At 36.6% G+C, this 15002-nt stretch overlaps 1 protein-coding gene across 4 annotated transcripts in view; it reads left to right on the top strand.

The window, feature by feature from the left end:
* SHLD2 (shieldin complex subunit 2) overlaps positions 1 to 15002 on the top strand; it is a 109385-nt gene that overhangs the window by 70722 nt on the left and 23661 nt on the right. For all 4 annotated transcript variants that reach the window (XM_040242153.1, XM_040242155.1, XM_040242154.1 and 1 more), the window contains one exon: positions 3825 to 3932. In XM_040242153.1, coding sequence (XP_040098087.1) covers positions 3825 to 3932 — 108 coding nt within the window. The remainder of the gene's footprint in view (positions 1 to 3824; positions 3933 to 15002) is intronic.

Raw genomic sequence — 15002 nt, 5'->3', positions numbered from 1 at the left:
AGAGGAACTAAAGAACCTGTTGATGAAAGTGAAAGAGGAGAGTGAAAAAGTTGGCTTAAAGCTCAACATTCAGAAAACGAAGATCATGGCATCTGGTCCCATCACTTCATAGGAAATAGATGGGGAAACAGTGGAAATGGTGTCAGACTTTATTTTTTGGGGCTCCAAAATCACTGCAGATGGTGATTGCAGCCATGCAATTAAAAGACGCTTACTCCTTGGAAGAAAAGTTATGACCAACCTAGATAGCATGTTGAAAAGCAGAGACATTACTTTGCCAACAAAGGTCCGTCTAGTCAAGGCTATGGTTTTTCCAGTGGTCACTTATGGATGTGAGAGTTGGACTGTGAAGAAAGCTGAGCGCCAAAGAATTGATGCTTTTGAACTGTGGTGTTGGAGAAGACTCTTGAGAGTCCCTTGGACTACCAGGAGATCCAACCAGTCTATCCTAAATGAGATCAGTCCTGGGTGTTCATTGGAAGGATTGATGCTGAGGCTGAAACTCCAATACTTTGGCCACTTCATGCGAAGAGTTGACTCATTGGAAAAGACTCTGATGCTGGGAGGGATTGGGGGCAGGAGGAGAAGGGGATGACAGAGGATGAGATGGCTGGATGCCATCACCGACTCGATGGACATGAGTTTGAGTAGACTCCGGGAGTTGGTGATTCATGGGGTTGCAAAGAGTCAGACGTGACTGAGCGACTGAACTGAACTGAATCATGAAAAATGATTTGTACCCTGCTTTTTCACCTGAAAAGCAAAATCTTAACAGTTTGTTGCATGTCCTATATTGATCTAAAAATCAACACATAGTGTATTAGGGCAGAGATACCAGTCATCTTAAGAATTAATCCCACACGAGTACAAAGTTGATTAAGCTTTGTAACATATGTAAAGAAAGAATGTGATAGGGAAGAGATGTGGGTCAACTTTAAAAGCTTAGAAAGAGAAAATATCAAGGCAATCATGGGTAGTTCCTGGCAGATGGTTTGCGGGGGGAGTGAGAACCTTAGCCAATATACTTTGGTATTTGTGTAACACCGTCAGGTACAATTCTACTGGAGAGTTGAGCACAGGTCGTATCAGCTTTGCATAGTCTCGTCCCACTGGTGGTATCTTCTTTGTCGGCAGCTCAAGTCGTCCAACTTGCTCTTTTCTGATTCAGTGCTTGCCGAGCAGCCCTTTGCTTATGACTCGGCTTCCAAGATGTAAAACCACCTACAAGGTGACGGCAGGCTGCAAGTGCCTCTTTGGCAGTTTTGTATATTTAAACAAAAAGGTTGTGTTCTGTTTTGTTTGTTTATCTCACTAACTTTTTTGAACACAAGCTTATGTTACAGAGCTGAAATCTATTTTTGGAGTTCTGAAAAAAATGAGGTTCCCAACACCGTAAAGAGTGGGTTAGACCCTGGACCACAATTACTTTATCAAGGCATTACTGTCATTGTATGAGCCTCCCAGGAGGCCTGTTCCTAGCAGATGGAAACTCAACCCAACTATCTCTGTTTTTCCCTAGTGTCCATACAGTTGATAACAAGTAGGTAACATTCTGTGAGGTCACTTTACCAAAGTTTACTTAACCATTTTCCTATTATAGAATGTTTAGACTATTTCTATGGGCACCAGTTTTTTTAAATGTTTTTTTTTGTTTGTTTGTTTCTGTTTTGCTTTATTTCCTTAGTTGAAAAAAAATAGTTTACAGATATGTAGTTTCTTTTATTTGTGTGGAACAGATGAAAACTCTGTGGAAAGAGAAATTTGTACTTTTATATTTTCCAAGTGAGGTAGTGAGATTACATTTACAGAGAAATGTATGAATGAAATCCCACTTTAATTAATAGCATCCAGTTGCAGATGATTATCGGAGAAGGCAATGGCCCCCCACTCCAGCACTCTTGCCTGGAAAATCCCATGGACAGAGGAGCCTGGTGGGCTGCAGTCCATGGGGTCGCTAAGAGTCAGGCACGGCTGAGTGACTTCCCTTTCACTTTTCACTTTCATGCATTGGATAAGGCATTGGCAACCCACTCCAGTATTCTTGCCTGGAGAATCCCAGGGACAGAGGAGCTTAGTGGGCTGCTGTCTCTGGGGTCGCACAGAGTCGGACACGACTGAAGTGACTTAGCAGCAGCAGCAGATGATTGTATCTCTATTGGATGTCTCATACTACCTACTGATATCCACCCAAAACTGAACAATTCTGTGAAACAGATGGATTCCAGATCACATTCCATTCAGCAATGGATATTTTTCTACTACACTTTAGCCATAGATTGAAAAGATGCTCTAAATATGGTCTATATAGTCTCTAAGGAGACTAGTGACTAGAGTTAAAAGAGAAGGCCTGGGACCTAGCTGGGAAACCAGTATATAAAGAGCAAATAGAAAACTGTATCAGTGAATGGACCAAGAAAGGCGGGGCACGGGCTGAATTCTTAAGTCCCCTCCATCTGGTCCCCAGAGTTTAACATTTTACCAGTCTGAACGTAGGTTTTACAATATGGTTTTCTGAAAGTTCTGCTTGAAATTTCTTGTTTGTTCCTTTCTGAAGAGCAGGTGTCCTGAAGGTCAGATCTTGAAAAGCCTCAAATGCTGTACTGGTTGTCCCTGACCAGGCCACGAGGAGCCACTGAGAGTTTTTTAAATCAAGTCAGTAGATCACATTAATGTTCTTGATGAATCATTCATTAGCATCATGGGACATGGATTGGAGATAGGAAGTGAACCTGCTTGGAGAGAGAAGAATGTTTGATGCAAAACAGTAGCCGTGGCAGGGCTGCGGGCAGAGTCAAGAAGTGGAGTCAACAGTTGGGTGGAGACAAAGATGGGAAAGGAGAGGAAGTTCAGGATGATGTCATGTTTCAGTTCAGCAGCAGCAGCAGCAGCATAGTGCCAACAAATGAGATGGGGCATACAAGAAGAAAAGCAGATTCGAGCAAGGCTGAGTTTGGGGAGCTAATAGGCTATCCAGTCAGGAATGCCAGTTAGGCAGTTGTGGGTAAATGGGTAAATGGGGTTGAAGCCGAGGAGGGGATCTGGGATATGAATTTGGAAGTAACTACTTGGAGATCATGCACCTTGGTTTCCTTTGATTATTTTCCTGCCATTAGTGTATCTTCACGCCGCTAACATTTTATACACTGATTGTATCCTGCCTGGGATGGATCTGCCTCTGTCTTATACTTAATTTTTGTTCTACCTGGAATTGTTTCTCCCAGTTGGTATGTTTAGTTCCACTGTTTCTTCTCTTTCCATCTTAGATCATGCGGCTCTTTTCCTGGGAAGTGTTCCTTACCTGCAAAGTATTCAATTTTTAACATCTATAGAAGATGATTACCATTCAGTTTAGGGAAAAATAATCAAAGTTCTTTAAGAATGCCTTATATTTATATATGGCTTATAGCAGAGGAAATAAATGCATACTAAATATGTTTACTCTTCTAGGAACTACTGCTTTGGAACCCTGCTTTGCTTCCTGATCCTAAATGATTTACTTTTAATTTATCAGAAATATATATTACACATTTGCCTTAACTGAACAAAATCGTTAAAATTTTCTCTATGGAGCAGAGCTTCCATATTGAGATTATTTGAATATACAGAAGAAATTTTGTTATTTTACCTACATATAGACATTCCTAGGTTCAGAGATCAAATTTGCTATTTTATCATTTTGTGCCTTTAGGGAGATCATTTACCCTATTTGGACTTCAGTTCCCTGGCATGTGAGAGGCATGCATGGTATTTTGCTATGATGAGTACATTAATCCCAGTGTGACGGAATTTTTAGCATGATCAGAACTTTTTTTCCCCCTTTCTAGATGTCACTATCCATGAGGATCACTGGCTTGGTGAGACAGTACTGCAATCAACATTTACCAGTCAGTTATTAAATCTTGGGAGTTATTCATCTGTCCAGCCTGAAGAATGTAAGACATATTTTAAATTTAAATATAATAATTTCTTAGTATTTAAAGTATATACACATATTGAGAAAAAGTAGAGTTAAAATGGCAATGTTACAAAATGTTTTCTAAGTAGTTAGCTGAAAGGTATTGATTTGTTTTCAGTAAGAAGTAAAATAGAATTTATAAAAATCAACTTGTAGAGTGTAAATCACATTTATTTTAAGAAATATTGGGGTTCATGATTTGTTTTCTTTATCTTAGGGTCAATATCGTCGTGATTCTTAACCTTTTAGGGAGTCGTAGACCTCTTTGAGAAGCTATGTGCCATTTCTTAAGAAAAATAGACTTAAGTAGGGAGATATAAAATTTTGCATATCATTCCAAGTGATTCCATGGACCTCTGAAGTTCTTCCATGGAATTTCTGAGCCTCTGGAATTCTTGAGGTAATGAAAAGAGGAGGTTGTATGACAAATACATGTTTAGTTTTATACAAAATTGCCAAACTATTTTTGCAGAGTGGCTGTGCCACTTAAACTCCCTACCAGCAATGTATCTTGTAGTTTCTCTGCGTCCTTGTCAGCATTTGGTATTGTCCTATTCTAAAAGTTTAGCCATTCTGATCACTGTGCAGTGATATCTCATTGTGGTGTTAACTTGCATTTCTCTAATGGCACAAGACAGATCTAATAGACAGAATATGACTAAGAAATAAGAGATCTAAACAGTATAGTGAGCGCTGTAGGTCTTATGAGTTAGGTGTATCCTATGGATGTAAATTGACTTCTCCGTTCTAATGACAGAAATACGCATTCTTGTCGTGTGTGCACAGCACAGCCAGAAAAATTGATCCCATTAGGCCATAAAGAAAACGTTAGTAATTTCTATAAACTGGAATTATTACAGACATACTGATCAAATGCTATACAACTTGAATGTATTTCTTTTTGATTTCTTATAATGTTATTTATTTATTAACTGTGCTGGGTCTTTGTTGCTGCATATGGGCTATTTTCTGGTTGTGGTATGCAGGCTGCTCATTGCAGTGGCTTCTCTCATTGCAGAGCACAAGCTCTAGGGCACACAGGACCCAGTAGTTACAGCACGTGGGCTGAGTAGTTGCAGTTCCTGGGCTCTAGAGCGCAGGCTCAGTAGCTGTGCACAGGCTTAATTGCTCTGCGGCATGAGGGATCTTCCTAAACCAGGGATCGAACTTTTGTCTCCTACATTAGCAGGTGGATTCTTTACCATTGAGCCACCAGGGAAGTCCAAAAACTAGAATTTATTAACAACAGCGGCAGCAGGTCCTATATCTGGAAATTTTATACCTACTAAACAAATTTTGAATGAAAAAGGAAATGCAAACTGGTATTGTAGAATTTAAAAATGTAATAATGAAAACACTGCATGTCAGAATATCTGGGATGCATTTAAGGAAAATTATCAAAGAAAAATTTATTAGCTGAATTCTTTTTTATCAATAATAATAAAAAAATAAAAATACATGAATTAAATTCTAAACTCTGATACCTAGCAAAAGGACAACAGAGTAAAGCAAAGAAACAAGGAATGAAATAGTAAAGGTGAAAGCAGTAATTAATAAGAATGGGCATTTTAAAATGATAAATAGTTTTAATAATAAAACCTTGTTTCCAAAAAAATAGATGAACTAGCTAGATAATTTGATCAAGAAAAAAGGGAGACATGCACCTCAGTGTTTTTTGCAGCACTGTCTGTAAAATAGCCAAGACGATGTCCACTGATAAGAGGAATGGATAAAGAGCATGTGGTACGTGTGTACAATGGAATATTGCATCCATAAAAATGAATGAAATTATGCCATTTGCAGCAACATGGATAGACCTAGATTCTTGTACTGAATGAAGTAAATCAGATAGAGAAAGACAGCTATGTGGTATCAGTCATATGTGGAATCTTTAAGTTTTTAAAAAATGATACAAATGAACTAATTTGCAAAAGTGAAACAGACTTACAGATATTGAAAACAAACATGGTCACCAAAGGGGGACTTTAGGGAGAAGGGATAAGTCAGGTATGCTTGGGATTAACATACACAGGCTACTATATATGAGATAGACAACCAGCAAGAACCTGTACAGCGCAGGAAGCTGTACTCAATATTCTATGATAACATATATGAGAAAAGTGTCTGAAAAAGAATGAATGTATGTAAATTTTCTAGGGAAATACAGATAGCCAGAATTGATCCCATTAGAGAAAGAAAGTTTAAACTCACCAGTTTCTATAGAAGAAATAGAGAAAATTACTAAAGAACTACCATACAAAAGAGGGCCAGGTCTGAAAATAGTTTCACAGGAAATTCTACCAAACTTTCAAAGGCCAGATAATTCCAATGCTGTATAAATTAGTCCAGAGTATTGAAGGAGAACATTCCCAATTCCTTTTATAAAGCAAATATAACACTAGCACCTAAACCAAATAAAGACATTACAAATAAAAATGCAGACCAGTATTATACATGATTATTGATGTAAAAAGTCTAAACAGGATTTTAGTAGACAAAATCTAACTCTACATTAGGGAAATAATGACCAAATGAGATTTATTCTAGAAATGGAAGATTTGTTCAGGTCCATGAATATTTTATTATTAATATATCATATTTTATTTTATTATTATTTATTTATATTTATTTTATTATTATTTATTTATATTTATTTTATTATTAATATATCATATTAATACATCTGAGAATTTATTTGACTATCTCCATAGATGTTGAGAAACTCTTTACAAAATTCAACATCCACTTATTATAAAAGGCATTCCAAGAAATCAAAATTGAGGGATACTTTCTCCTATCAATAAGTACAGTATCAGTATAGTGCTACAATTACAATATAGTTGATATTATATCAATAATATAGATATACTTAGCCCTGATGCCTGATCTTATTTAATGTGAAACACTAGAGGCATTTCCACAAAGTCAAGAACGAAATAAGAATATCCCTTATCTCTGCTGTTCTTTTCCATTTGCTGTTGTTCAGTCACTAAGTCGTGTCTGATTCTTTGTGACCCCACGAACTTCAACATGCCAGCCTTCCCTGTCTTTCACTGTCTCCCAAAGTTTGCTCAGATTCATTTCCACTGGGTCAGTGATGCCATCTAACCATCTCATCCTCTGCTACCCTCTTTTCTTTTTGCCTTCAATCTTTCCAAACATCAGGGTCTTTTCCAGTTTGTTGGCTCTTCACATTAGGTGGCAAGGGTATTGGAGCTTTAGCTTCAGCATCAGTCCTTCCAATATATATTCAGGGGTGATTTCCTTTAGGGTTGGCTGGTTTGATCTCCTTGCTGTCCAAGGGACTCTCAAAAGTCTTCTCCAGTACCACAATTCAAAAGCATCAGTTCTTCAGCACTCAGCCTTCTTTATGGTCCAACTCTCATATTCGTACATAACTATTGGAAAAACCATGGCTTTGACTATATGGCCCTTTGTCCGCAAAGTGATGCCTCTGATTTGTAATACACTGTCTAGGTTTGTCATGGCTTTCCTTTCAAGGAGCAAGTGTCTTAATTTCAAGGCTATAATCACCATCTGCAGTGATTTTGGAGCCCAAGAAAATAAAACCTGTCACTGTTTCCACTTTTTCCCCATCTGTTTGCCATGAAGTGATGGGATCAGCTGCCATGATCTTAGTTTTTTGAATGTTGAGTTTCAACCCAGCTTTTATACTCTTCTCTTTCAGCCCCATCAAGAGGCTCTTTTAGTTCACCATTATACTAGAGTTATTCACCAATGCAATCAGAAAAGAAGAGGCATTTGAATGGGTAAAGAATAATACAAAAATTACTGTTAAAAAAATCAGTAGCCTTCATATACACAAACACCAAACAGAGGGCATAATGGTAGGAAAATTCTAATTTACAATAGTAATAAAGAAGATGTTTCAGAATAAATTAAACAAGAAATGTGCAAAAACTATATGAATAAAAATTTTAAATACACTGGAAAGAAATGAAGACATGAATAAGTGGAAAGGCAACATTCCCTATTACTGGATTAAATAATTCAACATTAAATGATACCAGTTCTTAAGATTATTGATAAATTCAGTGCACTCTCAGTAAAAATGCCAACATGATACTAACATGCTGCTATATATATAACGTGATACTAACATTCACATGGAAGAGCAAGCATGCAGGAATAGCTAGGAAAACAGTGAAAAAGAAAAATATGAGCAACTGGGCTTACTGAGCATTAAAACATACGCTAAAGCCCCAGTAATTAAAGCAGTGTGACACTGGTGCCTGAATAGGCAGCTAGATCAGTGGCAGAGAATAGGGAGAGAAGAATTAGGCACCTTTGTGTAATTTACTATGTAACGAAGATGGTATCTGAAACCACTGAGGCAAAGGTTAGCTTTTAAATAAACATTGCTAAGGTAACTTGATAGCCACATAGAAAAAGATAAGATTGTATCCACTTTGTAACCAAGTAGGGTAGGGGGTCCTTGGAGAAAGAGTATCAGTATCAGGCATGATTTTCTTGACATAAGAGAGACCATTTTTGGCCTAAGCCTTTTGTGATCTAAGCCTGGCCATAATGCTTGTCTTTGAACAGACCTGAGTAATTAATAACCTTTAAGGCAAAAACCAAAAATGACTGTTATCAGGCAAGAGAAGTTAACAATAGCAAAGATAACATATCAGTTGTAAAGATTCCCAGTTCTGTTTCAGAAATAAAGATGAGCCTGAAGTGGTGAGCCACCTGAACAGCGGAAGCTAAAGGATGGTGATGTTGACGTTTTCAAATTTGGGCTCAGCCTACCTCCCAAAGTCCCTTTATGAATATGCATACACTAGCCCAAACCTCTTCGTGAAAAAGTGAAAGTCACTCATTAATGTCCAACTCTTTGTGACTTCATGGACTATCCATGGAATTCCTCAGGCCAGAATACTGGAGTGGGTGGCTGTCTCCTTCTCCAGGGGATCTTTCCAACCCAGGGATTGAACCCGGGTCTCTGGGATTGCAGGTGGATTCTTTACCAGCTGAGCCTCTAGGGAAGCCTGACTATGCATCTACCCTTAGCTTAAAACTTCCCCAATTTTGCTGTTCCAGGAGACACCACTTTGTAAAACATCCCCAGTATTCTTACTTGCCGCAAGTAATAAATCCTTCCTTCTTTCAATCTTTGGATTGGTAGTGTCTTTTGACTTGACACCCACAAAAAGGTGAACCAAATTTTTGGTTAACAAATTCTTATAACAAATAGAAGAATAAACTCCAAATGGATTAAGAATATAACTATAAGAAAATAAAACAATCTAACTACTAGAAGGAAACATAAATGAATTCCTCTCTAATATTGGTGTAGGGAAATGCTTTCTTACTATAACTCCAAATCCAGAGGCAGTAAAAACAGGAGACTGATACATTTATCTATGGAAGAATACTAAAAACACATAAAGTCAAAAGACTTGGCATACTTGGAAGGAATATTGCAGCATACGCCTTAGACAAAATCCTAGTGTTCTAGTATATGGAAAACTCTTAAAAATTAAGCAACAAGGGACCTGATGGGAAAATGGAAAGGAGACATGAAAAATTCAAGTTAAAACTACATAGAGGTGTCATTATTCACCTATAAAAGTGGCAGAAATTAAAAAATAAGACAACACATTCTGTTGGTGAGTCTGTGGGGAAACAGGCTCATTTAACCTTGCTGGTGGGAATGTAAATTGCGCCAACCCTTGTGGAGGGCTATTTGGCAATACCTAACAGGATTATATATGTGCTCAGCTTTCAGCCCAGCAAGCTTATTTTTAAGAATCTATCCTGAAGATAGAATTACAACAGTATGAAAATATCTATACATCAGAACAAAAAAATTATTCATTGCAGTATTGTTTGTAACTGGAAGGCACTAGAAAAGTGGAAACACTCATATATAGAACAGCTGATTAAATTATAGTACAGTCACATAGTGGAATACTATGCAGATGTAAAAAGAAAGTGAAAAGCGTCTATGAACTGATATTAAGTGATTTCTAAGACATACTGTTGTGTGAAAAACAGAAGCCCCCAAAAGCATACGTAGTATGCTGTTTTTCATCTAAGAAAGAAGGGAGGAATAAGAAAATATATGTATAACTCCACATTTGTGCGACAAAAGTACAGGAAGGGGCTTCCCCTTGGCGGCCCAGTGGCTAAGAATCCACCATATGGTACAGGCGACACCAGTTTGATCCCTAGTCTGAGAAGATCCCACAGGCCCCAGAGCAGCTGAACTTGTGTGCTGCGCTATTCAGCCTGCGCCCGAGAGCCTGGGAGCCCGTGAGCTGCGGCTACGGAAGCCCGAGCCCTGGAGCCCATGCTCCACAGGAGCAGTCACAGCGATGAGAAGCGCTGGCACAGCAGCTAGAGAGAGCCAGCATACAGCAGCAAGGCCCAGTGCAACCGAACACAGACACATAAATGGATTTCTTTTTTTAATGCAGGAAGGATGAACCAGAAGTAACAAGATTGGTTACCTGCAGGGAAGGGTTGGGAGAGAGGTAGAAAGAAAGAGAATGGAAATAGGGAAACACTGGTGGAGAAGGGGTGACACCTCTTTGAGTGTCTCTTTGTGTGTCTCTGTCTTGTAGAGCCATAGTATGTTTCATATGCCCCCAAAGCAAACAGGTAAAACCAGTTAGAATGCGGAGTAGGAATCCAGATGGAATGGAAACACCCACAAATGAACCTCACAGTATCAAACATGAGTAAAGTGACTGTGCAGAAGGGTAGTGGGGACCAAAGAACAAACCCAGGAAACTGGGGGAAACGGTGTATTGACTGGCTTCTGTAAGGCCAAGGGGAAAAAAAGCTGTACATAAGCGCTGTAGTCTAGTAATAAAAGTGCTGCTCAAGGAGGAACGGGTGAGCAACAGCCTTGTATATGTACTAGAATTGAACAAGTAAATAAATATGTAATAGATAATGAGAATTGGGTTTTTCGTTGTTACAGAAAGAAATTATATATAAAAAAGGGGGAAGATTAAAGGGAACCTTTTGGATTAGAGTCAGAGATATAAGTGCATGGTCTTATATATATATAAATATAAGCAAATAGATACAGGAATACAGAAATATAGGTATAAGTGTATGGATGGGCTATTATGCTCAGTACATAAATTTCCTGGTTCTGTCTGCTGAGAGGACACAGAAGCAGTGACACCTCAGTAGTAATGATCCCACCTAGTGCCCGTCTCTTACTCTGTAAAAGCAATCAGCACTGCTGGAAGTGGTTGATTACAAGCCCGGGGCGAAGAAAATCCGAGAAGAGGCTGGAACTTTAATGGTGTCAGAAAAGGGTTGTTTTGAAAGAACACAAAACCCAGCTTTAAGGACAGCCTATTGGCAAAAACTGAAACAATTTAAGAAAAAAAGAAAAGATAATGTTGGATTATAGCCCTCAGAATAAGATATGTATGGATTCATACTGATATAAATATTTAACTAACTTATAAAACAAGTAAGCAAGTAAATAAATGAGAGAGCTCTTTTTCACAATTCCATGGGATAAATTGGAAGTCCAATGAATAAATGTGAGAAGAAAGAAGAAAACAGAGAATTACCATTAGGTAACTACTTCAGTAATAAATATTGTGAACAAGGATCCATTAAGAGATGCTAAAATTAGTAGGTGGGAGTTTGGGGGAGATATAGCAGTGCATATGTATGCAAAGTATCTCCCCAAGGTAGTTACCAACACACAGGGGGAAATAACTTTATAATGAAGAAACTTGGCTGACATCAACTTAACTGGGTGATCAAGGTAAGTATTCTCTGTATTAAGGATATTGCGAATTCCTTGCTTTGTTGCATTGACAGGGACACAGCATAATTTTTGTGATATTCCTGCCAAGAATGCATAACCTCATTTCAGTCATGAGTAAACATTGGAGAAATCCCAATGGAGAGACATTCTACAAAGTAACTGATCAATATTCTTCAGAAGTGTCAAGGTCATGAATGACAAGACTGATAACAACTGCAGACTAAAGGAGGGTAAAGAGAAATAAGAACTAAATGTAATGTAGAATCCTGGATAGGATGCCACACAGAAGAAGAATATTAGTGGGAAAATTGGTAAAATTTGAGTAAGATTTATAGTTTAGTTAATAACATTAATATTTAGACAGTATTAGTTTCTTGTTTGTGGATAACATGATGGATTATTATGATTATTATTTATAGATTTACAAAGAATCCTTCCCCTCTTAAAACTACAAGCAGATTATTAGAAATAATGGGAAAGTTTAGCAAGGTGGCCACGTAAAATGTTAATATACAAAAGTCAATTGCATTAAAGACTAAATATATTTTGTTCACTGAAAGATTTAATATTGTGAAGATTTCAGTTCTCCCCAAGTTGATCTGTAATTCAGTAAAAATCCAATTAAAATCCCAGTAAGATTTTCATGAAATTTGATAGATTATTCTGATAGGGAAAAGAGTAAGTGGTCAAAAGCAACCTGGGATTTTATTTTATTTTTTAATTTGGGGATTTCTTTAAAAGATTTAAGTTTAATGTTTTATTATGAACATTTGAAGTTGCTGCATCTTGGAAAGCACATTTCCAAGGAGTCAGATGGCTTTTAGAGATGTTATTACAGATGTTTTATAGTTGTTAATACAATAGAAGGGCAAAGAATGTTTTAAAATAATGAAAATAACATGGAATGTAAGTATTTTTCAAGGGATTTGAGAGAAAGATGTTGTAGATCTCGTTTTAAGACTGAACTGGATTCAAGTAAAATTGCTCTAGTTCAGTAATTTCATGAAGATCTAAGGAGCCAATTCTGGATGGAGAATATGCCATGGAAACTCTGGGTAGCTTCAGGTTTTTGTGAAAAATATTGAGCTAGTTAAATAGCTTTTAGAGGTTATTTCAAATTTGTTTTTCTACTTACATAGGAATTTATATTGCCTTGTTTTTCACAGGTTACACAAGTTAGTAGCTACGTAAAGTATGTTCTAAGGCTTGTTTGTATGACTAGATAACTATTTTGAAAATAGTTAACAGTTGATACTTTGAAAATATTGCAGTTGTTTTTCTTCTGAAAGAAGAAGTCAATTTTGGTTTTTATTTTTGCAAGTTGTTACAACTCATGAGAGCTTACTCTGATCAACATACATATAGAACTTTTGTTCTTTTCTCATTAAAGTAAGGTGTCATAAATTTTACAAATTTAGTCCTGATAATGTGACAGGATATAAATTTATCTTAAATATTACTAAATTAAATATATAAATAAAAGTTTTAACACAGTGTTTCCATGAAGTAGACTATTTTGTTTTGAATCTAAGTAATCAAATGTTTTTGTACAAATTTTTATGAAGCAAGAATTAGTAAATAATTTGATGTTAGGGAGCTTCCCCTCCTTCCAAAGCTCTTATTGCAGATAAAGAACAAAGCCCAGAAAAGTTATGTACAAGTTCAGAAGAGTCATTATTGACAAAGTCAGAATTGAACCCAGCTCTTCTGAGTGCAAATGTGCTGGAAATATTGTGAAAGAGGAATCAGAACATCTGGTGAATAAACGGGAGCTGTAGAAGGAGATATTTGGAGTTGGGTTTTGCTATAATGTAATAGGTCTTATCTTCACTCTTCCTCTCTCATTCATTTTTCATGATATCTGTTCTTTTCTTTTATGTTCATTATCTTTGCTATGATATCACCATTGTTTTATAAAATTCATTTATGAATTAAGTACCCTTAATTAGAATAGATTTCATATCAGGTTCTGGAAACTTTAGAACATTTGTTTTTATCCGTCCACTCAGCTATACTGGAAATCTTGTCCTCTGCAATCTTTTCTTTACCCTCCACATCTGATTGTTTTAGATTCTACCTCTGAACTAGTTCACAAGTCTGTCACGCTTTTCTCCTTCACGCAGTCTTGCCTGCTTTCCAGCTCTCATCATCTGCTGGATGGTCATCAGCTTCCTAAAGCGTTCTTCCTACTTTTGTCTGTGAAAATTGATTTCCTCTGCATTAAAGCGTTCATAAACTTGGATGGGAAGATATTACATGCCTTTTTTTTCCCTGCCAGTTTTATGAGATATAATTGACATACAGCACTGTGTTAATTTAAGGTACACAGCATAATACATAATGATTTGAGTTATATACATCATGAAATGATTATGACAATAAGTTAAGTGAATATCATTTCATATGAATGAGATGATAAAAAATAATAAAATTAAAGAAAGAGAAAAAAATATTTTTCCTGTGATGAGAACTCTTAGGATTCACCCTCTTAATAATTTTCATATGTAACATAGAGCAGTGTTAATATATTTATCATGTTGTTCATGACACCCCTAGTACTTACTTATCTTATAACTGAAGCTTTATACCTTTTGACTGCCTTCATCAGTTCCCCACCACCACACTCCAACTCTGTTAACCATAATATTATATCTTTATTTTCACTAATTGCCTACTGAAAATTAACATTTCCTTCCATTATGAATAAGGTGACGATCCACAGTAATATTTTCAATACTTGTAACTTGATCACCAATGGAAAACACATATATTTTCATATCACATTATAGTTGTTGGAGGTAACTTGAATATTATTTATCCACATGATACTTTGGCATACTTTGAAGTTATAGTAGTTGCTGCATACTCTGCTATATCTCATTATTTAATGTTTTAATGAGGCACATAAGTTATCCTCAGTTTTAAAAATATTTTGATTACTGTATTTCCATATAATTGGTTTTACTATCCTATTTCATTTAATGAATTAAAAAATATAACTGTGATAAAATGTTGTAAAATTAGATAATGGTTATAGCCACACAACTTTGTGAAGTACAAAAAGCAAAAACACTGAAATGTATACTTTAAAAGGGTGAACTTGGGAATTCCCTGTGGTCCAGTGGTTAGGAATCTGCACTTTCACTGCTGAGGTTCATTCCCTGGACGGTGAACTAAGATCCCACAAGCCGTACACTGTGGCCAGAAAAAAGAGAAAAAGGGTGAACTTATGTATGTGAATTATATTCCAATACAGTTGTTATAAAAATATTATTCTGATAA

The sequence above is a fragment of the Oryx dammah genome, unplaced genomic scaffold (genome assembly GCF_014754425.2).
Source record: "Oryx dammah isolate SB20612 unplaced genomic scaffold, SCBI_Odam_1.1 HiC_scaffold_6, whole genome shotgun sequence".
In the NCBI taxonomy this organism is placed as follows: domain Eukaryota; kingdom Metazoa; phylum Chordata; class Mammalia; order Artiodactyla; family Bovidae; genus Oryx; species Oryx dammah.
This window is presented reverse-complemented; position numbering and strand designations above follow the sequence as displayed.